The sequence below is a fragment of the Euprymna scolopes genome, chromosome 39 (assembly GCF_053919585.1).
Source record: "Euprymna scolopes isolate OS-2025 chromosome 39, ASM5391958v1, whole genome shotgun sequence".
Classification (NCBI taxonomy): Eukaryota; Metazoa; Mollusca; class Cephalopoda; order Sepiida; family Sepiolidae; genus Euprymna; species Euprymna scolopes.
In genome coordinates this window covers 4,382,978-4,407,565 of record NC_136520.1, presented here as the reverse complement: position 1 = coordinate 4,407,565, position 24,588 = coordinate 4,382,978, and the positions used below count along the sequence as shown (strand labels likewise).

The window sequence follows — 24,588 nt, the reverse complement described above, 5'->3', positions numbered from 1 at the left end:
GGCATCCCCCACTAAGCCACAAAGTCTATTTTGTACTCTGTCAAGGCAGGATAGGCTGTTTTTAGCAGCTCCTGCCCAGATATGGCAACAGTATTCCATCCTTAGATGTACTTGGCTTTTATATAGATAGAGAATTGCATCAGTAGTGAGATATCTTCTGGAGCGGTAGAAGGATCCCACCATCTTTCCAGCAACCTTGGCAACAGACTTGAAGTACGTGTTCCATTTCAGATCAGGAGTAAAGGTCAAACCCAGAAGCTTGTCAAAACACGGGGCCTCACCCAGACGAGAGCCATCCATCACAATTGATGCCAGGTGAGGATCAGAGCGTTGATGATGTAAGGATAGGAGTTTGGTTTTGGATGCATTAAAAGGTAACCAGCCACATCTTCCCCCACTGAACCACGCGCTCGAGATCAGAGGAGAGAGAATCAGAGAGAACTTTGTCATTTACAGCCTTTGATATGTTGCCGTAGATGGTCGTGTCATCAGCATAGATGTCAACGAATGATTTAAGTATGTGTTTAGGGAGGTCATTGATGTAGATCAGGAAGAGAGTTGGGCCCAGGATTGACCCCTGAGGGACTCCAGCATTTATAATGCAGGCCTCCGATTTTTGTCCATCGACCACTACTCTTATGAGCCTATCGGAGAGAAATGATTTAATGATTGAGAAAACATTTCCAGTTATACCGTAGCTGGAAATCTTGTGAAGTAGACCCTTATGCCATACCTTGTTGAAGGCCTTTGATATGTCAAGAGCAATTTCCCTAGAAAGGAAGCCTTTGTCAAGAGATTCACTAATCCTGTGAGATATAACCGTCAGCACATCTGCGGTAGATCTTGCAGAGCGGAAACCATATTGTGTGTCACTAAGAAGGTTGTTTCTGCTGAGGTGGTTGACTATTTCTCTATTTAATATGGATTCCAGCAACTTACTCATAACACACAGGAGACTTATTGGTCTGTACTGAGAGGGAAATGACTTATCACCTGAATTCTTAAATACAAGGCAAACTGATGAGGTCTTCCAGGGAGTCGGAAAGCACTTCTTAAGGCAGCGCTTAAATAGTTTCGTAAGTATGGGAGCGAGTTCTGGTTGAAGCTTCTCGTTAACACACACTCAGACTAACCGAGTCTTGCTATTTATGTTTTTTTTTTATTATTTATTTATTTTTTTTTATTACATTTTCACCCGAAACAAGGCAAATTGCTACTTTGGTGTAGGGGGCTACTATCAGGGGTAACAACTACTGGGGTACTATGTAGGGATTTGGGCAGCAAGGTGTCGGTTCACGTTACACTTGAACTTCTGCACGTCAGTACTGTTGGGGAAGCAGGGACCTGGAATGGAATTCCAGAGTCTAGCGGTTCTGGGGAAGAAACTATTGGAGTAAAAAGATCTTTTACATCTAGGGATCTCTACAGTGTGGGGGTGGGATTTAGCAGGCTGTCGGGTTTGTCGAGGGTGATCACGTCGTGGGGGCACAAGTGATTTCAGTTCGTCAGAGCATTCACCACTAAAATACTTGTAGAAAAGGCAGAGGGATGCAACATTTCGTCGATGGGACAGAGGCTGAAGCTTAGATGCCAGTTCAGGGCCTATCAGGTTTGCGACTCTCTTTTGAACCTTGTCAAGGAGCGAGAGACTAGTAGCAGATGCACCAGCCCAGATGTGGCAGCAATACTCCATACATGGGCGAATGGTGGCCTTATAGAGGTACAGGATACTTTCGGGTGTTAGTAGTTTTCTAGCACGGTAGAGAGAGCCCACCTTTCTTGCAGCGGCCCTGGCAATGCCTTCAATGTAATTGTTCCAACTCATGTTTCCTGTGAACGTTAGGCCAAGGAGTTTGAAAGATGGACTCTCAGATAAAGAGTCGTTGGCCATTGCTATGGGTGGTAGAGAGGGTTTCTTGTAATTATTGAATGAAACTAGTTTAGTCTTGGCAGCATTGAACGCGACCAACCACTTTTGTCCCCATTCCACTACAGATTGGAGGTCTTCCTCTAGTGTTTCTGCCATTTCCTTAGAAATGTGTTCATTCGTCTTCCTGTCGTGCCTGCCATAGAGTGTAGTGTCATCAGCATATATACCCATCTCAGAGGCAATGTTGTCGGGGAGGTCATTTATGAATATCAGGAACAATAGAGGTCCAAGGATAGAACCCTGGGGCACCCCCGCATTTATATCATATTGTTTAGATGTACGACCGTCGAGGACAACCTGGATTTTTCTCTTATTTAAGAAGGATTTAATTATGTTAAGTATTCTACCAGTGATACCGTATGATCTGATTTTACTGAGGAGACCCTCATGCCATACCCTGTCAAAAGCCTTAGATATATCTAGAGCTACCGCTCTGCCCTCGCCCGCTTTGTCCAGTGAACGGTATATACGTTCAGAGATCACAGTTAGGATGTCTGCTGTGGAACGAGCTTGTCTAAATCCATATTGTTTGTCAGTCAGTAGTTTAGCATCAGTAAGATGATGGACTAGAGCATGGTTAATTATGGTCTCAAATATTTTGGCAAAAAGTGGGAGGAGGCTAATTGGGCGATAATTTGATGGGTCTGTCCTTTCGCCAGAATTCTTGAATACTGGTACAACAGAAACAGTTTTCCAACAGCCCGGAAAGCAAGCTTCATTAAGGCATTTGTTGTAGAGTTTGGAGAGAACTGGAGCTACTTCGGCTGAGCACTTTTTTGATAGCACAGCTGGGATAAGATCGGGTCCACATGCTTTTGAGGTGTCAAGGTTTTTTATGATAGCATGCACCTGTAATATTATCCACATATGTAAATAAATGGGTGCCACCACAACAATTATGATCATTGTAATATTTGAAAAATTGAATGTTATATTAGTTAACTAAATATTTACAGAGAAAATTGTTTATGTTAAGATGTTTAACAAATTAAAATTATTTATGTTAAGATGTTTTAATGAATTAAAGAATTTAGAACATAAACAACAATTTAAAATAGATCTTACGTCACTTTACGTCTGACGACTCTTACGTCACTTTACATTATAAAGTGACGTGGATTTTAGGTAGAGTTTTAGGAAGAGATACGATTATTTGAGGAGTCAAAGATTGGAAGGGGACGAAGCAAACACAGAAAGATTGGGAGCGAGAGATAGTGGATCGAGTCGGACAGTGATGGCTCCCAGTTGAGGGGATCAGAATGCGTTAGTCTACAACCAGCAGCAGCTTTCCAATCGATAAACATTGGAAATAAAAGTTACAGAAAAGACGACCAGAGATTTGTTGATTCTTTGCAGCTGTTCTTGAGGATTTGTCAAACAAGATCAGGGATGGACCAGGTATGTTTCTCCTTTGGCCCGATCTTACAACCCCAGAGAACTGTTAATTGTCCCTTTTGTTATATATCTGCTGTTAAAATGTATCTGTTGTTGTCATAATTTTTATACCACTCAACATTAGAGTTAGACACCTACGTAATATATACTCCCGTCCATATCATACAAAACCCCCGACTATAAAATGGCAAAGGAACAATAAAAAAAATGTCAGTGTCAAACGATCCTCTTGTCAATACAACATACAAAAATCTTTTTTCTTTCTTCTCTCAACTTGCAACAAATCCTCTTGTGTATTCGATAGTAGGTTGTTATGTCCGAGCATGTGAGCTGTTTCTTTAAGTTTTCTCACTTTCCAGTGGGTCTCTCTGTTTATTATTTTTACTTCATCCCATAGGGGGCGATGACCCCCCCCCCTCTCCATCCAGACATGGTTGGCTATACCCGATTTTTCTGTCTCCCCTTTAGTTACCGCTTTTCGGTGTTCTTCCACCCTTACTTTAAGGGGGCGGCATGTTTCACCCTTGTAAACCTTTCTGTAACTGCATGGGATGGAGTATATGCAGTTTTTCGTCATGTTGTCCTCCATGCGGGGCTTCACTCGTACCAGGTGTTGTCCGAGTGTTGACTCGCTCTTGAATACCGTCCTGATGTTGTAGGGTGCACATCTTTTCGGAGATGCCTTGTATGTATGGTAAGTAGACCGTTGGAGGTTTTTGGGTTTCATTCTCCTCTCTTATACTATTAACACGTCTGGTGGATAGTATGCTATCGGGGTAGTTATTACGACGGAGGGTATTCTTCAACCTGACCATTTCTTGGTGGTATGTAATGGTGTCGCTACTTATTGTCTCTGCTTGATGTTGTAAGCAGCGTGCGATTCCATGTTTGATACTGTATGGGTGATGGGAGTTGAAGTTAAGGTATTGTCCGGTGAAGGTAGGCTTGCGATATACGGATGTCTTAAACCCATGCTCTGTGCGTGATATGAGTTGGTTATCTTTTTCTTTCTCCATTGTGAACTGTATCGATGGTCTTATTGAGTTCACATGGTCTAGGAGAGCCTGGATGTCTTCCTGATGGGGCCAGAGTATGAAGGTGTCATCAATGTATCTTAGCCACATGGTTGGCTTTTAGGGAGCTGAACCTAAGGCCATGTTTTCGAAGTATTCCATGTATATGTTCGCCATCACTGGTAATAATGGCGAGCCCATAGCTAGCTCCTCCTCTTGTCGATATAGGTCAGTACCCATTCTAAAGTAGGTTGTTTCTATGCAGAATGTCAGCATTTCCATTAAGTTTGGCAATGGTACACATGTGCGCTCTTCTATGGAGAGGTCCGCAGCTAGTTTGTCTTGAATTACTGCTAGTGCCTCACTAGTTGGGACTTTAGTGAACAGGCTAACCACATCTAGGCTTACCATTTGGTTTGTACTGATGGGTGCTCCCTTCAACTAAGAATTGTCCCAGTGACATATGGCCGAGTGGTCCTAGACGTTGTATCAAAGTTTACAGTTACGAAATTCAAAATGGCGTAATGGAAATATATTAAAGGTATTTGCAGCTTTTTTTTTCCAATTTTCGGATTTAATGTGAATTGATATATTCACACTGCATTTGCTTTTGACGGATTTTTTGTTTCTATTTCTTCTGATAAGTTAAAGGCATAATAGATTCACTGATTGATATAATAATTAAGTGATTTATTTTGCGCTACGAAACAGATACTGTCAGGAATTGTAAATGTCAGCTGAATTAAAGGAATAAATGATAAGATGTTCAACATCATGGATGCTGGAATATGTTTTATGCCATTTATTCTTTACTAGCGGGAGTACCCGGCATTGCCCGAGTGTTTGGACGGGGGGGGGGGGGGAGTTTTAAAAAATGTTATGGTAGGTAAGTAAGAAGGATCAAACCCGGAGTCATGAGTAAAAGTAGGAAAATAAAGTGTGAAAAAAAAAACAAAAAAAACGTTAACAGTTCGGCCACCAAGAAAAGTCCATTCCAGTTGTTTAGGGAAAAAAAAAAAAAAAAAAACACTACGGTAGGTCGGCGCGAACGTGAAAATATAATGTGAATTGTCCAGCACGCTAACCACTACGCCACAGAGCACTGCAGCTTAGTTTAGTGATTTTAAATAACTTCACATGAAAGAACTATGAAGCCAAACCGGTGTTCTCAACTGTTCCTTGTGAGCGATCCCCAAACGGTGTTAAGTGGTGGCAGGGGGAGGAGGAATTTATTAGAGAGAAAATATTTTACCACTTCCATTGATCTTAGCGATTTTGGCCGTGACTTCTCAGCAGAAAAAGTATAGAAATCTAAGATTATCGAGGAATTTGAGAAATAATAAGCCTATAACACACCTCAGATATTGTTCTGCCGTTTGTGCATATTATATTTGCATGAAATATCTTGATTTTTAATCCTCTTAAGGTCAAAATCAGACGGGGAAAAAATGAGTTCATTTTATTTATATAGAGATATTGCTTTGGAATTACACTGAGCTTCTTAAATAAGGATTGATTTATATCATAAAATATATATTTCTACAGAAATATATATGTGTGTGTGTGTGTGTGTGTGTGTGTGTGCATGATTTTTGCGTGCATTTATGTATGGATACATAGGTGTGTATAGATGCCAACTCTCAATACTCATGTAAAATTTCGAGTTTCTAGACTAAAAATTGACAGAGTTATTTGGTAGGGAAATGTACACAGACATTTTCACTTTTATAGATTTAGTTAAGTTATATATATATTTTTTTTTTTCACGAGTTTTTGTTTCATTTTCAATTAAAGCTGATGCAAGCAAGTCATATGGACATATTTTTTGGAATCGCAACTTTATCTATATATATATAAAAGCGAAAATGTATGTTCGGTTTTTGTGTATGTCCAAGAAAGGTTTTTTTTCAGAGAAGCGGTCGGTCACCTAACAACTTTTTAAAACTTTTTATATCACATGTAAATCGGAATATCTCAGATTTAACCACGGAGCTCGCCTGTCTATTTAATTTGCTCGACTTCGGGAAGATAAATATTCAACAGTTTTCGCTCGCCGCATGTAGGTTAGGCCTTTTCCTATAATGTTTCCCCCTACCCCCAACGAAAAAAAAAAAAAAAAAAAAAAAGCATTCCCGCACTAAATGAAATGCTAACCCGCAGTCAAAAGTTGACCTCATTAAGTCATTAAAACGTGCACCTGCCAATTTAAGTAATTAAATAAATTCAAACGTGTTTCCGTGAGCATCTCGCGGTGGCGCAATGGTTAACGTCGCACGTATTTTTTTCACACTTTAATTTACAACTTTGCCTCAACGGTTCGGTTTCGATCCTCATACTTACCTACCAAAACCCTTTTTTTATTTTAACCCCCCCCCCCCCCGGAGTTTTCATTTATCTAAAACCACATACACCTCCAAACACCCGGGCAACACCGGGTACCCCTCGCTAGTAATATATAAAAAAAAATCGATAGAACATTAACTCTATAATAATATATACAAAATCTGCAAGAATTAAAATATCATATTTAAGCGTACTTTACGACCTGGGCGTCCCAGCTAGCTTAGATAAATACTTTTGCAGTTTTAACAAAAAAACTACAATAATACCAGAGCATCTCCATTTACGCTAAACATCTACAAAATGCCAACATCAATATATTACATATGAATGAGTCCCCTGTGGAATTTTCACAGGTCCCACTAGTTAGTATTATTTTATTAATTTATTACTTTAAATATTTAGTCAGGGTTTATTTGTAGGGCCAAGTATCTTTACATCAAGTTATTCTGTACAAAGAGAGAGTGAAGCCACTCAAGGATGGTGTCTAGTAGGAAATTCAAACTCTTCATTATAATAAAAAAATGTAGTTTGCTTGAAGCATTGCGTGTAAAATGTAAATAGAAATATATTAGAAAGCTATTGCAAAGCAAGAAAAGAAAGTTTGTTGGTGTCAAGACGGGAAGACGAAAACAATTGATTTTCTATTGGTTTATTTACTAGCAGGGAGACCCGACGTTGCCTGGGAATGAATAAAAATGAACAAATGTTTCATCCTCCTATATATTATTGACATCAAAATTGGTAACAATTGCTCATTTTTCAATCCTCCCTGCAGTGACTTAGTCCACAATACATTATACATTGCACTGTAGAGAACCTACTGTTGATTTTATAAATTTTTTTATATAATGGCTTTAAGTTTAAAATGCAAAAGGCAAGTATCATGGTTCAATTGTGCTCTAAACAGAAACATTAATTTCTAACGCACCCCTGTCATATCTAAGAGTCAACTGTTGATTTTATTTGCCGGGTCTTTCTGCTTGTATGATAATAAAACTTCTCAAATTCACTTGCGATGTTAGGCTGTGTAAGGTGTTAACTTTGGTCAAAATCGCCTGTTCCTTCTTTCATCGGATTTATTGATTATCAATACTTACCGAAAACATTCAGATACAAAACCTATCTAAGAACACTGCCAGATACATAAAGTACATTTGTATGAAAAAAAAAAAAAAAAAAAAAAAAAAAAAAAAGAAAAAAATGAACAAATCGGCCCAGTCATTTAGGAGTCCATAGGGAATGGATTCACACACACACACACACACACACATATAATAGTAAAGATGAAATCAACAAAATTTTAATCTTACCGGACAACCGTGGTCTGTCATGTATGGGTGGTCTGTGAAGATACTGAAAGACAAAAAACAAAAAATTAAAATATAATATTTCTAATATTAATAAAATTATAGGTTCATGTTCAGAATTCACCCTAGGTACAATAGAATAAAAAAGGTAAATCAGTTTTTGGCGAAAATTGCCCCCCCCCCCCAAAAAAAAAAAAAAAAAAAAAAACAAGCTGAGCATGCAGGGTCCCCTTCCATGAGTGAAAAATTTACTTCCACCATGACTAATGTTTGTGCAAAATTTTTTAAAAAATCCAAGGCATGGTTATTGAGAAAAGTACAAACAAATGAACAGAAACAATTTGGGAGCAATTTTACCCCTATAATGGCCCCTAAGGAGGCAACCAGATTTATCCCAGAAAATCCATTGTGGAAAAAATTTACTTTCACCATGACTAATGTTTGTGTAAAATTTAAAAAAAAAAAAAAAAATCTTTAGGATATACTAGGTACGTGCAAAATGAATGCCGATGCTCAAAATGTATAAACATTTTAATCCCCCTCCTTTACTTAAAAATTCACCAAAAAAATCAGGAAATTAACCAATTTTAATGAAATTTTCAGTATTTTTCAAATAATAATCACAGAATATAATGAACAAATTATTTTTATTTAAATCTTAGTGGAAATGTATTATTTTGTTTAAACAAAAAATACCTTTATTAAAGTTATGGTTTTCTGTAGTAAATAAAAAAAGAAAACGAATTTATTTTTGCTTTTTTTATGAAAATAAAGCATCGTAAATTAAAACAATTAAAAAAAAAAAAAAAAATCTAATTTTTACAGGAACATTACGAAAAAAATCCCCTAAAGTCCGTATTAATGAATTCGATATAACTTGAAGAAAAATTAATTTCTCGAACTACCAATATTATTATTGGATTAAGCATTGTTTATTTAATATTTTCACACAAAAAAAATTATAATTGCAAAAAATATTTCTTTTTTTTTTTTTTAAATTACCGGGTTTCGCATAATTTTTATATGTAAGATTTTAATATTTTCCTTCCTTGCTTGGATCTTTCGGCGTAACAATTTTTATATAATCTTGAACAATAATTAAAAATAAATTTAATTTACAAAAAGGAACATAGAAAAATGATTTGATTAAAAAAAAAATGGTAAAAATGATACAAACGTTCAGGATAGGAATGTACAGATGCACATCTGGGGGAAAAAAAAGAAAACTAGCACCCCTCCCTCCTTTGAATTACAGAGAGCTTTTCGACTGGCTGAAATTTTGAGCTCCCGTATATCCGAGTTTACAAAACTCCCGTTTGTTGCGATTTTGCGAAAGGCAGAATCCCTCGGTTTAATTAAGCTATTTTTTGTGCAAACAAGGTGGGTTTTTTTAATTTAATATCTTAGGCCTTTGCTTTACTAATTATCTTTGAAATAGACCCAGAAAACTAATATTTATCTTTAAAAGGATTTCTACAATGAATTTATTTAACTTCAAAATTTAGCTGAATTCGTTAGCTTGTCGTGAAAACATTTTTCATAACTTTTTTTTTGTCACATGTACAAATATTTTTTTACCTTTTAGAATTAACTTTAGTCTCTAATCTTTCACAAATACGATCAAAAAGTAGTCGAAACCTACAAAAAAAAAAAATTATGATAAATCGGCTTTCAAAACTAAGTCCCCCTTATCTTTATTTGTCCATTTTTGCCTGTACCTAGAATATCCATATCCGTGAGGATACAAAAATATCATATTCCAAAAATCATGTAAATTCATCAAGTAGTTTTATTTTTACAAAGAAAATCATTTTTAAGTGATTAATAGGTATTAGTAGGCATTACAACATAAATCTCACAAGTTTGAATTTTTAAGTTATGTCTTTTTTTTTTTTTAGATTATTGGCAGATAAAACAGTTGCTTTTCTGTTACTCATAAAACTTGATTTTCTTATTAATAAAACTATTTGATCAATGTACGTAATTTTTGGAATATGATATTTTAGTTTCATTACAGGTATGTATGTATATAAGTTTCCTGTATTTTTGTTTTTTTTAATATAGGATTGCCACATGTGGGCAGGAGCTGCCGGAACGACCTCATCCTGCCTTCATAGAGTTCAAAATAGACTTTTAGCCTTGAGGGATATCCACTTTTCTCTTCCCTGCAAACCTTTTTCCCCACAGAATGGGTGTTGCAAGCCTGTCTCTGCTTAATCGTCATTTTAATGGCAAGTGCTCATCTGAGCTCCAATCTATGGTCGCCCTTGCCAAAGTTTCATGAAAAACATTCGGCTAGCTGAAACCATTCTCAATTTTTCCCATTCTTTATCTGTGCCTAAATATAATACGTGGATTCCATGAACATTCTTAGAACTGCACGCTTCTGGAACTATTCTGTTTGCCTGCTTTCCAGCTGACTACAATATGGTTGTCTTCAAGTCCAATGTAAACAAGTTCTTGATGAGCCATTCCGCTTAAGTAATCCAATCTCCCAAATTTCCATGACTAACGATTACTACGATATTGTCCCATTGATTACTGTACACTCAATAACCCTTATCCTCAAGTGGCCTCCGGGCCTTGATAAGTGGTGACTCCTTTCAGGCCAAGATCACAGTGTAATATCTGTTCTGATGCTACACTTCATATTTTCTGTCTTTGCTCAGAAATCCTTCATGACTGAGACAATTTTGATTTTTTGCTCCTATCCAGAGTGCCCCTATTTGGGGAGCTGGACTTTCCCCACATTAAAAACTGACCTTGTGTCTAACTGTCCTTGTGGAGAGGCAAGTAAATATCTATACACTATATCGCTGGGTAAAGCCATGATAATACTGCCGAATGGTTTTGATCTGTTTTTTTTTTGTTTTTTTGCGATAGTGCAAATCATTACGGTAATAAATGATTTTGTATTCAGGAAACGATTTCAAAGATAAGCATTAAACAAAATCTTTAATATATGAACGACTAGCCTGGGTACCCGGTATTGCCCAGGTGTTTGGAGGTGTGTATTGAGCAAAAAAAGCAGTAGGCAGGCAGACTCAAACCCGTACAGCAAAGAAGGAAAAGAACATGGGAAAAAAAAAAAAAAAAAAAAAAAATGACAACTCTGCTGTTGCGTTCATCACCAAACCGGAAGTGACAAAGGTTTAAATTAAGGCTAGTCAATTGAAAGAAAGGGGATGACTTTTGAAAATATTGGCGAAAAAAGCAATCCCTCCCTGTAGAAAAGTGCCTAGTTGGGGGTGAAGGAATTAATGTTTTTAGCCAATGTTTCAATATTTGCCATCCGAAGGGTCTAGCTTCAAAATGATACTGATCTTGTGAAAATCCATCGCCTCTGTCGAAAGTTTTAGGCAGACATACGAACATACATTTAAACAGACAGGTGAGATTTATATCACGGGGTGGGGGGGTACCCGGCGTTGCCCGGGTGTTTGTAGGTGTGTGTATGAGGAGGGAGGGGGGGGGGGGGGGTAATTAATAACCCTGCTTAAATATTATAAAGAAGACGATGTAAAAAAAAAAAAAAAAACGGAAAAAAAATGGCATAAATAAACCTGTGTATGCGGGAGGGGTAAACTAAAGAATAAGCGAAGTAATAAATAAAAAAAAAAAAAAAGTTGCCCAGGTGTTTAAACGTGTAAAAGAAAAAAAAAAAATAGTTTTGGTCGGGAAGAGGGATTGAACCCGGAAGCCTTGACGCGGAGGTGGAAACCAAAGCCAACTACTTAACCGTCTCGACCACAAGTGAGAGTAATGGATTAGCGTGTTAAGTGAAGGCTTATAAAGCTAGTAAAAGAGGTTTGATTGACAGGAAGACGCTAAATGAGGTCATCGCGGGATCATTATTTTCAGTTTTCACTTTTCACTTCTCCCAGATGATGGTGGGAAGGGGGGAAAGCAGCACGCGAAAGCCGAGAACACGACGTTTTAATTTAATTTCACTGTATTTATACTAAAATGCAGGACAAACAGGGGACAGAGCGAAATAGCGCGAATCTCATAAAAGTCGACATAAATAAATCTAGAGACAACCCGCGTTCCCAAATCCTAGATATTATGATATATAAACCTATATAAACAGTTTTAAGCGATAGTAACGACCCCGGGAGCGTGTGCGAGAAAAGCCTTTTGAAGACATACACGAAATGGTCACACACATTTTGCCTTTTATATATATAGACTAGCGAGGGGTACCCGGCGTTGCCCGGGTGTTTGTAGGTGTGTGTGAAAAAACCCGAAATGTGAAAAAAAAAAAACGAAGCCTTGACGCGCAGTTGGAAAATAGTAAAGTGTGAAAAAACAAAACAGGTGCGCGTTTTTGATTGACGTGATGGCAATAGGTATTCAGCAGTTAGCATTTTGTGCGGGACAGTTTTTAATGAGGTCAATAAATCGGTGTTTGTTTTTAAAAATCCGCTCCCTGTTTATTAGGGGGAGCGTCTCGTCTCGAAATGAAAACTACCGTCTGATATGACGAAGTCGACATTGACCAAACGTTACTTAGCTCTCTAGAGACCACTGGCTTTCGGCCAGTAATTAGAGTAGAGTTCCATTTTTTTTTATACCGAAAACCGAATGTAATGTGTGCCGATGCGGGAAATGTCGAATAATTAACGTTTGAAAGTCAATAAAATTAAATAGACAGGCGAGCTCCGTGGTTAAGTGTGAGATATTACAATTTATATATGATATAAAAAGTTTTAAGTTGTGAAGCGAGCGAGCGCTTCTCTGAAAGAAGCCTTTTGTGGACATCGAGGAAAAGCGTACATACATACATACATTTTCGCTTTTATATATATAGATGAAAATTAAATTCGTATTATTTGGATTCTTCAAAGTAATATTCTCATCTTAAGCGTCATTTTCACGTTTTTGTCGATGTAACCTCTAACCTTATTTTTTATTAAGTGTAGCTTGTTGAACATGACAATGTCGAACTCAAGAATCTGGACGGAATTTCAAATGGAACCAGCATCCTAGATGAAGAGCATTCTGGTCTGCAATAACTGCCTGCGTAACCCCGCCAGCATTCATTAAGGATTTTTTTTAGCAAGAGATAAAAAAAAAAAAAAACATTTTCATAGTAAAATGCCTCGTCCGCAATTTTCTTGTTATATTATAAGGTCCATAGCCAAAAGACATAATTCAAAGTTTAAATATTACATCAGTCTTTATCATAATACCGGTTAAAAATCGATCAAAATCTTTTTTATTTTATAAAAATAAATATACTATATAAATTTGAGTAAATTTTGCTGTACAACCATTTTTTTTAACCTAACAGGTAAGTACCCACTTTCATTTGTTTAATCTAGATGAAATTTTGAAATGAAAGGATCTTTTGGCTATTTGTCTCTCTTACTGCTTTCAGCTATTTTTTCTGTTACGTCTCTGAATTTTTGAGATGAGGATTGGTTATTCGTATTATTTGGATTCATCGGACTACTGTTCTCTTTTTTTTTACCACTTATCAAGGCCCGGAAGCCACTCGGTGATGAGGGTTATTGCGTGTACAGTAATCACTGGGATAGTATCGTAGTAATCGTTAGTATTGGAGATTTGATAAAGTGTCTTACTTAAGAGGGCGGTTCATCAGAAATTGAAGACATCCAGGTTGTAGTCAGGTGAGAAACAGGCAAACGGAACAGAGTTCCACAGGCGTGCAGTTCTAAGAAAGAAGCTTTGTTCATGGAATCTACGTTTTGATTTTGGCACAGATAACGAGTGGGGAAAATTTGTTATTTTCACAACGTTTCGGTCAATGTAACCTATGACCTTCTTCAGGTGTATCTTGTCGAACACGGGAATGTTGAACTCAGAAACCTGGACAGAATTTCAAATGAAATCCTTTATTTACTTCACGGGAGTAGCATGTTCTCGTTCCATCAGCCATGACTGGATAGAGGTCCTAAGTTATTTGCAATTCACTTTTACAATTGATTTTTCCAAAGATTCTAACCATTGAGCCACAGGTCCATGGTGTAGTGGTTAGTGTACTTGGAAAATAACAAGTGAAGCATGCATGGTCACCCATGAGTGCACAGTGAATGAGGCATTAAAAATTAATAAGTTCAGTATTTGCCCCCCCCCTCTCATTTAGCCCCAAAAGTCCCCAGGGGACGTCAAATCCTGGTGTAAATGAACAAACGGTGCAGTTTTAGGCCTTAACATATGTAAATTTTGCAAAAAAAAAAAAAAAAAAAAAAAAAAAAAAAAAAAAAGTCCATTATTGCACCCCCCTATTTAGCCCTAAAAGTTCCCAAGGCCTTAACGTATTTAAATTTGAGTTCAGCACCATGCAAAACTGCTAAATAGACATACACAGAAAATTTGAGACAAATATGGTAAAATAGTCCCAAAAATAGAGTGTTTTTATTAGCCCTAAAAGAGCCCCTGGGATACACCCAAGAGTTATTGCAAAGTATAGACAAACAAAATTATATAGAAATCAATTCGTTACAAATTTTCAGAAAGTTTTGTAAAAATCCAAGGCATCAATTTTTTTTGATCAGCACAAAAATATCAATTTTAGCCATTTTAACCCGAAGTGTATCTCCAGGGAGGGGCAACCGGAGTTTTCTTGGATAATCCGTTCTGTTACTTTTTTTATTCATATCATGTTTAATGTTTGTGCAAAATTTTAAAAATTCGAAGGCATACTTAATGAGAAAAGTACGGACAGACGAACGGACAAGGGTGAATTTACAGGTCCACCCTCCTTTTGTCAGGGGATCAAAAGTCAATTACAAATTACTTAGGACTTCTATCCAGTGAAATAAAGAGTTCCATTCAAAATTCCGTCCAGATTCCAGAGTTCGACAAGATACACCTGAAGAAGGTCGAAGGTTACATCTATCAAAAGATAGTGAAAATGACACTGCAAGATGAAAACAATAGTCTGAAGAATGCAAATAATACGAATAACCAATCTTCAACTCAAACATTCAGAAACGAAAAGTAAATTGGAATAAATTGATAGTTTATCAAAATCTGTCTTCTTTATGAAAACAAACAAACAAACAGACTGTAAGTCTACGGATGGCAGAAATTTCAGTAACCTATATATAAAAGCGAAAATGTGTGTGTGTATGTATGTTCGCTTTTTGTGTATGTATGTTCGCTTTTTGTGTATGTATGTATGTATGTTCGCTTTTTGTGTATGTATGTATGTTCGCTTTTTGTGTATGTATGTATGTATGTTCGCTTTTTGTGTATGTATGTATGTTCGCTTTTTGTGTATGTATGTATGTATGTATGTTCGCTTTTTGTGTAGGTATGTATGTATGTATGTTCGCTTTTTGTGTAGGTATGTATGTATGTATGTTCGCTTTTTGTGTATGTATGTATGTATGTATGTTCGCTTTTTGTGTAGGTATGTATGTATGTATGTTCGCTTTTTTCCGAGGCCTTCTCATTCGGCTCGCTCCTTCTTAAAACTTTTTATATCGTGTCTAAATCGTAATATCTACGACTTAAGAACGGGGGTCACATGTGTATTTAATTTGCCCGACTTTTACCAGCTCGCCGCATCTACGAAAAGCGATTGATGGGGCTGGGGGGGTAGGTAAACAGTAACTGGCTTGCAGTGCAAAACTAGGTCAAACATCACGCCACTTCCTCGCACCTGTCAATTTCACTTTATAAACCTTAACTGAACACGCTTATCAATTCCTCTCCCCTCGTGGCCGAGATGGTTAGGTGGTTGTTTTTTTTCCCTTTCGTTTCCACCTTCGCGTCAAGGCTTCGGGAATTCAATCCTACATTCCTACCGAAACTTTATTTTTCACCTCCAAACACCCGGCCAACATTTTTTTTTTTAACACACACACCTCCAAACACCTGGGCAACGCTGGTACCCCCCCCCCCGTTAGTATATCATGTAATCTATAATCTCACCTGTCTGTTTAAATGTATGCATGTATGTTTGCTTAAAACTTTTGACAGACGCGTCAGAACATGACGAAACCGGTATCGTTTTAAACCTCAAACTTTCAGATGACAAATATCAAAAAATTGGCCAAAAAACATTAATTCCTTCACCCTCAACGGGGCAGTTTTCTACAAGGAGGTGTCGCTTTTTTCCATAGATATTTTTGAAAGTCATTGCCTCTTTTTGATTCACTAGCCTTAATTTTGACCTTCATTACTTCCGGTTTCGCGATGGACGCAACAGCAAAGACCTCACATTTTTTTCCTTCTTCGCGGTACTGGTTCGAGCCTGTCTGCCCACTACCATTTCCCCCCCCCCCCCCCCCGCTCAACACACACTTCCAAACACCCGGGCACTCAGACTAGTTATGTTGAAATAATTGCTGATAAATGTTTATTAATGCATGGAACATCATACATCTCACTTCCTAAAGAAATAAATGCGCGATGAAATGATGTATGGATGGCAATAATTGTAGTAATATTTCATATAATTATAATAAGGATGTGTATTAATGCTCATTTTTAAACACGAGATATCCATAGTTCTTTAATCACACTGCAATGATATCATTGGAATGTGGTAGGTGTCTTAAATTGAGTCAATTATATAAAATTCTGGTGTTAATTTGTTGCGTGGGAGGAGATAAATTATTCTTCCACGCTACCTATTCCTTTCGAAATACTAATGGTCAACCGTTAAATCAACGAAAGTGCCGATGTTTCATAATGCATACATTCAGCCTGAAACACACGTAATGGTCCATAAAGCCACAATTTGCCCACGTGTGGAGCATTGTTGACACATCTGGGATGGTGCATCTATGTCTAGTCTTCCACTCTTAGACAAGTTAGGGTTAGGATTCCCAAAAATGAGTTTCAAATCTATACTACATTATCAACCAAGCTCCAACCTCTGTCTTATTGCTGCAATGTTGCATCCCTGTGTCTTTTTTTTACGAATACTTTAATGGTCTGAGGAACTGATAGCACTAGTGTCCCCTTGATTTACATACTCCCAAATAACACAAGCAACAAAATCCCACCCCTTCACAGCTAGAAAGCCTACTACTCTCCCCTCAGACAACTAGACTTTGGAATTCCCTTCCCGCTGCTCTCTCTGCACCGACATGCCGAAGTTTAAATACAATGCGAACGGATATGTTGCTGCTCAACTCTCCACAGCCCCGTTAGGAACGATCCCAAATAGCCTTTTATTTTTCAAGTGGCAATACGCCTTGTAAACTTTTCATTATAATGATACAAAAAATTTTCATGGAAGACGAAGAGAGGGAGGGGCAGTACAATTCCGTGGGGAGGGGGAGGGGAGTAGTAATGGATGCAGGTTTTGCTGCCAATATTTACTTCATTATTTTCTGGATGCTGCGTCTTAAACTTCATGGTACGTTTTGTGTTGGGAAGATTCCGAAAGCGACAACCACCATCGGTAGCAGCCAGCTCCTCTTCCAGCTTTTCCGCCTTCATCACGTGCCGACTATTCTCCTGCTCCTCGTCATCCAACTCTTCTGATTGTTCGTGAATAGTGCTCAGATTGTAATGCGCATCTTCGTCCAGTCGGCCTAAGAGGTAATTCGTGCTGTGTACTAACCATTCAGCCATTTTAGCCACAGAATTGGTCACTTTTTGGACAACTGCGAAAAAATAAGTGAGAAAGTGCAAAATAAAAACGAAAAGGGGGACAAAAACAAAATGAAACAAAAGAGAAATGAAAAAAAGAAATGAAAAAGAAAAGAGAAAAAATGAGAAATGAGAGAAATGAAAAGTGAAAAAAGAAATGAAAAGAAACAAAAAAAAAGAAATGAAAAAAACAAAAAAAAAATGGAAAAAAAAAAAGAAACGAAAAAAAAAAAGAAACGAAAAAAAAAAAGAAACGAAAAAAAAAAAGAAACGAAAAAAAAAAAGAAACGAAAAAAAAAAAGAAACGAAAAAAAAAAGAAACGAAAAAAAAAAGAAACGAAAAAAAAAACGAAAAAAAAAACGAAAAAAAAAACGAAAAAAAAAACGAAAAAAAAAACGAAAAAAAAAACGAAAAAAAAAACGAAAAAAAAAACGAAAAAAAAAAACGAAAAAAAAAAAGAAATGAAAAAAAAAGAAACGAAAAAAAAACGAAAAGAAACGAAAAAAAGAAATGAAAAAAAGAAATGAAAAAAGAAATGAAAAAAACGAAAAAAAGAAACGAAAAAAAGAAACGAAAAAAATGAAAAAAAGAAACGAAAAAAAATGAAAAAAATGAAAAAAAAGGAAAAAAATGAAAAAAAAGGAAAAAAAGGAAAAAAAAGGAAAAAAAAGGAAAAAAAAGGAAAAACAAGGAAAAAAAAGGAAGAAAAAAAATGAAAAATAATAAGGCACATTAAAAAAAAATGGAAAGCAAATTATTTTAAAAAATGTTGGATTTATGAAATTTTACTAGAGTACATTAAGTGCAAAAAAACCTGAAGTTACACTGAAGGGGAAATAGCAGTAAATATTCATATGAATGTGAAAAATGGTGTTGCCACTACCCCCACCCACTTTGCCAAAGTGTTTCCACATCATGGTAGGGAGGAGAGGGTGACGACAGTGAAGTGTCAGATTTATGCCAAACAGAACTCCCAATTCTTGGCAGGGTCATCCATGGAAGACAAATTTTGCAGCCAATGAAAATCCAAGAGGAATAAACATCAGAACCAGTCATCCTCTTGTCATCCGTGTTTGCAGAAAGCAAGAATGTCCAGAAAGGAACTGTAAATCCATGGATAGCAGATTATAATGTTGCTTCTGAAAATGTACAGCTGCGATCCTTTTGTGTTCTCGACGAAAACTCTGCTCCAAATTAAATCACCCTAATTTCATATCAAGGCGATTCAATCCCACCAATCAGCAACAGAGTTTTGAGTTAATTTTACTTCACTTTCCCAGTTCCAGCATCAAACATCAAAATACAACTACTAGCTTCATGTTCATTCTCAAATCAACTCGTAATTCAAATCTTCAACTCGTAATTCAAATCTTCAACTCGTAATTCAAATCTTCAACTCGTAATTCAAATCTTCAACTCGTAATTCAAATCTTCAACTCGTAATTCAAATCTTCAACTCGTAATTCAAATCTTCAACTCGTAATTCAAATCTTCAACTCGTAATTCAAATCTTCAACTCGTAATTCAAATCTTCAACTCGTAATTCAAATCTTCAACTCGTAATCTCTGCATTTCTTCCAGCGAGCGAAATATGATTGGGTTACAAACTTGGGATAAATTCTTAGAATTTCATTTTCCTTCAGTCAAAGTTCTCAGAAATCAAGGGACCCCTTTCATGGCACTCACACTTGATCTCTACACAAGATACAGATATTTGAATATTCCATTACTGTCTATATAAGAGCCAAGTACGTCCAACAATGGAGTACTGTTGCCACATCTGGGCAAGAGCTGCTAGAAGCAGCTTATCCTGCCTTGACAGAGTTCAAGATAGACCTCGTAGCTTAGTGGCAGGGGGGGGGGCCCTTTTCTCTTCCCCACAGAAGGGATGTTGCAAGCCTGTCTCTGCTTTATCATTATTTTCATGGCAAGTGCTCATCTGAGTTCCAATCTATGGTCCCCCTTCGCCAAACTTTTACGAAAAACACTCATCTAGCTAAAACCACTGTCAATAATTTTCCTCACTCTTTATCTGTCCCTAAATCAAAACGTAGATTCCATGAACAAAGCTTCTTTCTTAGAACTGCACGCCTGTGGAACTCTTCTGTTTGTTTTCCAGCTGACTACAATTTGGTTGTCTTCAAGTCCAACGTAAACAAATTCTTTATGAGCCGTCCCCTTAAATAATCCAATTTATCAAATTTCCATTACTAACGATTACTATGAAATTATCCCATTGACTACTGTATACTCAATAACTCTTCTCCTTGAGTGTCCTTTGGGCCTTGATAAGTGGTGACTTATGTGAAAAAAAGTTGAGAACATAATTTTCCTCTTCTCAATTGACCATTTAAATATGTTAGAAAACCCCTTTCTTTTTGGTCTCTTGATCTTACGGGATTCCAGGACAAGAATTCATCTAGTCTGGTGGAGAATCCAGCTTCATGTTACTTTAATTTTTATTTATTTTTTTTTTTTTTACATAGGCATAACCACTTATCAAGGCCCAGAGACCACTCGAGGATAAGGGTTAAGAGTGTACAGTAGTCAATGGGACAATATAGTAATCGTTAGTAGTGGAAATTCGGTACATTTGTTAAGTGGAACGGCTCATCAAGAACTTGTTTACATTGGACTTGAAGACAACCATATTGTAGTCAGCTGGAAAGCAGGAAAACAGTGTAGGTTGGCCATAGCAAGATTATTTATGCGAATACCATGTTATTTTGAACATTTAGTCAGGGTTTACTTTCAGGGAAAATATCCTCATATCAGGTTGACCTGACAAACCCTTGTACACTCGAGAATAGTGTCTAGGAGGCATTCAAGTTCTCTCCTGTGTGTGTGAGAGAGACTGCTTAACTTCCTCAACAATGACGCTGTAGAGAATGTTATGACTTGGTTTGATTTCCTCACTTTTTCTGTTTTTTTAGTATTTCCAACGACAAATTTTTTCTAAATATTTAAACAGTTCATTTCTCCTTATCTGGCCGCGTCTAACTTTTCGCCTCTGCTGTGACATCACCCATGCATCTCGAACACATGCTTTCCTCATCACGGCTCTAACACTACTGTTCTGCCAGACACGCCTTCTACAAACACCTCTGCTTCATCACACGTGTCCTTTCGTCTCTGCTGTGATGTTACTTTGGGTAGCCGGCTCAGTCATATGTATGTCTTTATGTGGCTGCTGCTGCTGTTCGCGTTAGTGACTGTTACGATTGCGTTTAGCAAAGAGAAAGGAACCTTTATTTTTGATGAATGGAGACAATTCTAAGTCTTTGAACAATATTTGCGGAAATGTCTTGACGCATTTACGCAGAATTAAACCTTAACAGTTTTAGAAAATAGAAGTTCAATTAACAAGAGAAATAAAAAAGAAAAACAAAAAAAAAAGTAAATAATTGATGCAACTTTACGTCTTTGAAAAAATGCATTTCAAAGAAAATGTCCTTACTTGTCATGATGAAATTACAAAAAAAAATGGTCCAGTTGATAAAATATATATATATATATATATATATATATATATATACATACACACACACACACAATAGGACAACAAGACAATGAAATGAAGACAAAACTATATATTGGTAGATATAGAGTGGATCATTTATTGAATAATGGAATACAGGCAAAATTTGGGGGGATAAAAGGGACTCTTTATGCCAGGGCATTTCGAAGCCTAACGCTTCTCATCAGAAGAGTAGAGAAGGTGCTAGGTAGCATGGGGGAGATGCGGCATCTAGCGTAAGGTTCATTAGGGATGAAAATAATTAAGAGGAATTATAGAATGTTGGGGGAAGCTTTATTGAATTCTAAATAAATAAGGAGAAGTTTATTATATATAGTATGATATATAAGAATATATATGGTCTTTAACATAGTATTGAGATTAAGGGGTATATGTATTATGGTTAAATAGGGGGTGTATTGTTGCTGTGTGGTAATTTATTTTAATGGTTTATGGGGTGTCTATTTTCTATGGAGTGGGTAATTTTGATTCATTTGGTGGGGGTTATCTAAGGTTATAAAACTGAAAGGTAATATGCGGCAATATATTTATAAGTTTCTACTGTTATGATATAGGGAGTATAACTACTTCATTTACTCACATAAAATTAATATACGAAAGTATAGATTTATGCGTAAACTTTAAGTATTTACTTCAAAAGTGCTCAATACGTAGGTAGAGCTAGTTAGTATTATTAGAAAATTTAAAGATGATAATTAAAGCACATAACAAAATACTAAATGAAAACAATGTAAACAACAACAAAATAAACAATAAAAAAAGTAGACACCATGCCAAAAATAAAACCAACACTAGCAGAAATAACAATAATAATAATAACAAACCAACCCCGGACAAGAACAACCATACCATAAATAAAAATACTAATAACGAACAAGATAAATGCAACTGTAGACACCGCACACTTTGCCCAGTCCAAAATAAATGTCTAACAAAAAGCGTAGTTTATCAAGCAACAATATTTGCGAAAGAAAACACGAATAACAAGAAATATTATAACAATAACAAGAAATATTATTCCTTAGATTTCAAAACCCGATACTATGACCACAAAAGTACATTCAAAAATAAAAAACACCGTATAAAAACAACACTAGTGAATAAATACTGGGAACTCAAAGAAAGCGGACATTCGCCGGTAGTCGAATGGAAAATAATAAGACAAGTTACCACGTGCAGACATTTAGACGACCCATGTAAATTATGCCTCCATGAAAAATTTGCTATCCTGTACTTTAAAGAACCCCAAAATCTATTAAACTGTAGACGAGAAATAGCAAACAACTGTGTTCACAAAATAAAACTTACTCTAGGATAGCGATACAAAATAGCTTTAAAACTAACAATAGAAAACAAATAAATAAATTAAATAAACATGAATATACATAAACGATCACACATATGTATATATATATATATATATATATATGTGCATGTATGTGTGTACACATATGTATGTATATATATATATATATATATATATATATGTGCATGTATGTGTGTACACATATGTATGTATATATATATATATATATATATATATGTGCATGTATGTGTGTACACATATGTATGTATATATATATATATATATATATATGTGCATGTATGTGTGTACACATATGTATGTATATATATATATATATATATATATATAAAAAAAAAAAGGAAAACGTCTACCTTAAACCACTAACATAGTCCTAAAACAGATCCTTTGTTCGATAAAATGCATGCCCATTGGCTGATAGGAAGGGGCGCGGTGGACACTAGAAAGCTGATTGGCTAACTAAAAATCCTCAACATATATAAAAACAAGAAACAACCACAGAATTCGCGCATATATACGCAACAATTTTTTGATCTACAAACTTGAAATTTTGTAATACAAGGTATTCAGGCTTGTGGAAAACTTAAAATTGAAAAATTGGTACTGGGGGGGGGGTCATTGTATTTTTATCTGTCAACTGTTTCACAAATGTGCATGTGCAGTCATAAAACATAACAGATTCCTTATGTTAAGAATAAGTAGGTTTGAAAACACATTTTAAGGATCGTGTCAAGCTGGTGTGATGGTTATCGTACTTAACTCACTGTCTTTAGGCTTTGGTTTTGATCTCAACTTGAGTATTTTTTTTTTTTTTTTTTTTTTTTACTTACAAGAAGTGAACTGTTTAGAAGAAAAACATAGTACTCGCATGCACATGTCTCAGTTTCTTTCCAGCCTGCTAATTATAAATAAAAACAGAATTTTTCAAAGTTGCTGTTGTTCACTTTAACATAATACATATACCCCTTTATCTCAATACTATGTTAAAGACTTTAAAAAGATCAAAATTAGGGGGAGATAACTGCATTCTATCATTTAAGTTGCTTTGCACAGAATTTGATGGCACTATCTTTCAGGTTGGCCATCTTGCGTCTTATCGATATATTAGTAGCTTGTCGGGTTTGTCTGGGGTAGTTATGTCGGGGAGGTACAAGTGTTTGCAGTTCGTCAGAGCATTCACCATTAAAGTATTTGTAGAACAGGCAGAGGGATGCAACATCTCGTCGATGGGACAGAGGCTGAAGCCTAGATGACAGTTCAGGACCTATCAGGTTGGCGACTCTCTTTTGAACCCTGTCCAGGAGCGAGAGACAAGCAGCAGATGCACCAGCCCAGATGTGACAACAGTACTCCATACATGGGCGAATGGTTGCCTTATAGAGGTATAGGATACTGTCAGGCGTAAGTAGTTTTCTAGCACGGTAGAGGGAGCCAACCTTCCTTGCAGCAGCCTTGGCAATGCTCTCAATGTATCTATTCCAGTTCATATTCCCTGTAAATGTTAGTCCGAGGAGTTTAAAAGAAGTACTTTCAAGTAATGTGTTCTTGGCCATTGCTATTGGTGGTAGAGAAGGTTTCTTGTAGTTATTGAAGGAAACAAGCTTAGTCTTAGCAGCATTGAATGTGACCAACCATTTTTGTCCCCATTCCACTACGGATTGGAGGTCATCCTCTAGTGTTTCTGCCATTTCCTTGGATATGTGTTCATTTGTTTTCCCCTCATATCTGTTATAGAGAGTGGTGTCATCAGCAAATATACCCATCTCCGAAACAATTTTATCAGGGAGGTCGTTTATGAATATCAGAAATAATAGAGGTCCAAGGATAGACCCCTGAGGTACTCCTGCATTTATGTCGTATTGTTTGGATGTACGACCGTCGAGGACAACTTTGATTTTTCTATTACTTAAGAAGGATTTAATTACATTATGAATTCTTCCAGTGATTCCATATGATCTAATTTTCATTAGGAGACCATGGTGCCATACCCTGTCAAAAGCCTTAGATATATCGAGGGCCACCGCTCTACCCTCCCCTGTTTTATCCAATGAACGGTATATACGTTCAGAAACTACAGTTAAGATATCTGCTGTTGAACGGGCTTGCCTGAATCCATATTGTTTGTCAGTCAGGAGTTTAGCAGCTGTTAGGTGCTGAACTA

At 36.5% G+C, this 24,588-nt stretch overlaps 1 protein-coding gene across 6 annotated transcripts in view; it reads right to left on the bottom strand.

Annotated features, from left to right (window-relative positions):
* Window positions 1-24,588, bottom strand: part of LOC145263630 (uncharacterized) — an 89,980-nt gene that overhangs the window by 57,216 nt on the left and 8,176 nt on the right. For all 6 annotated transcript variants that reach the window (XM_080120476.1, XM_080120478.1, XM_080120479.1 and 3 more), the window contains 2 exons: window positions 17,292-17,578; window positions 7,992-8,034 (listed from right to left, as the gene is read on the bottom strand). In XM_080120476.1, coding sequence (XP_079976602.1) covers window positions 7,992-8,034; window positions 17,292-17,578 — 330 coding nt within the window. The remainder of the gene's footprint in view (window positions 1-7,991; window positions 8,035-17,291; window positions 17,579-24,588) is intronic.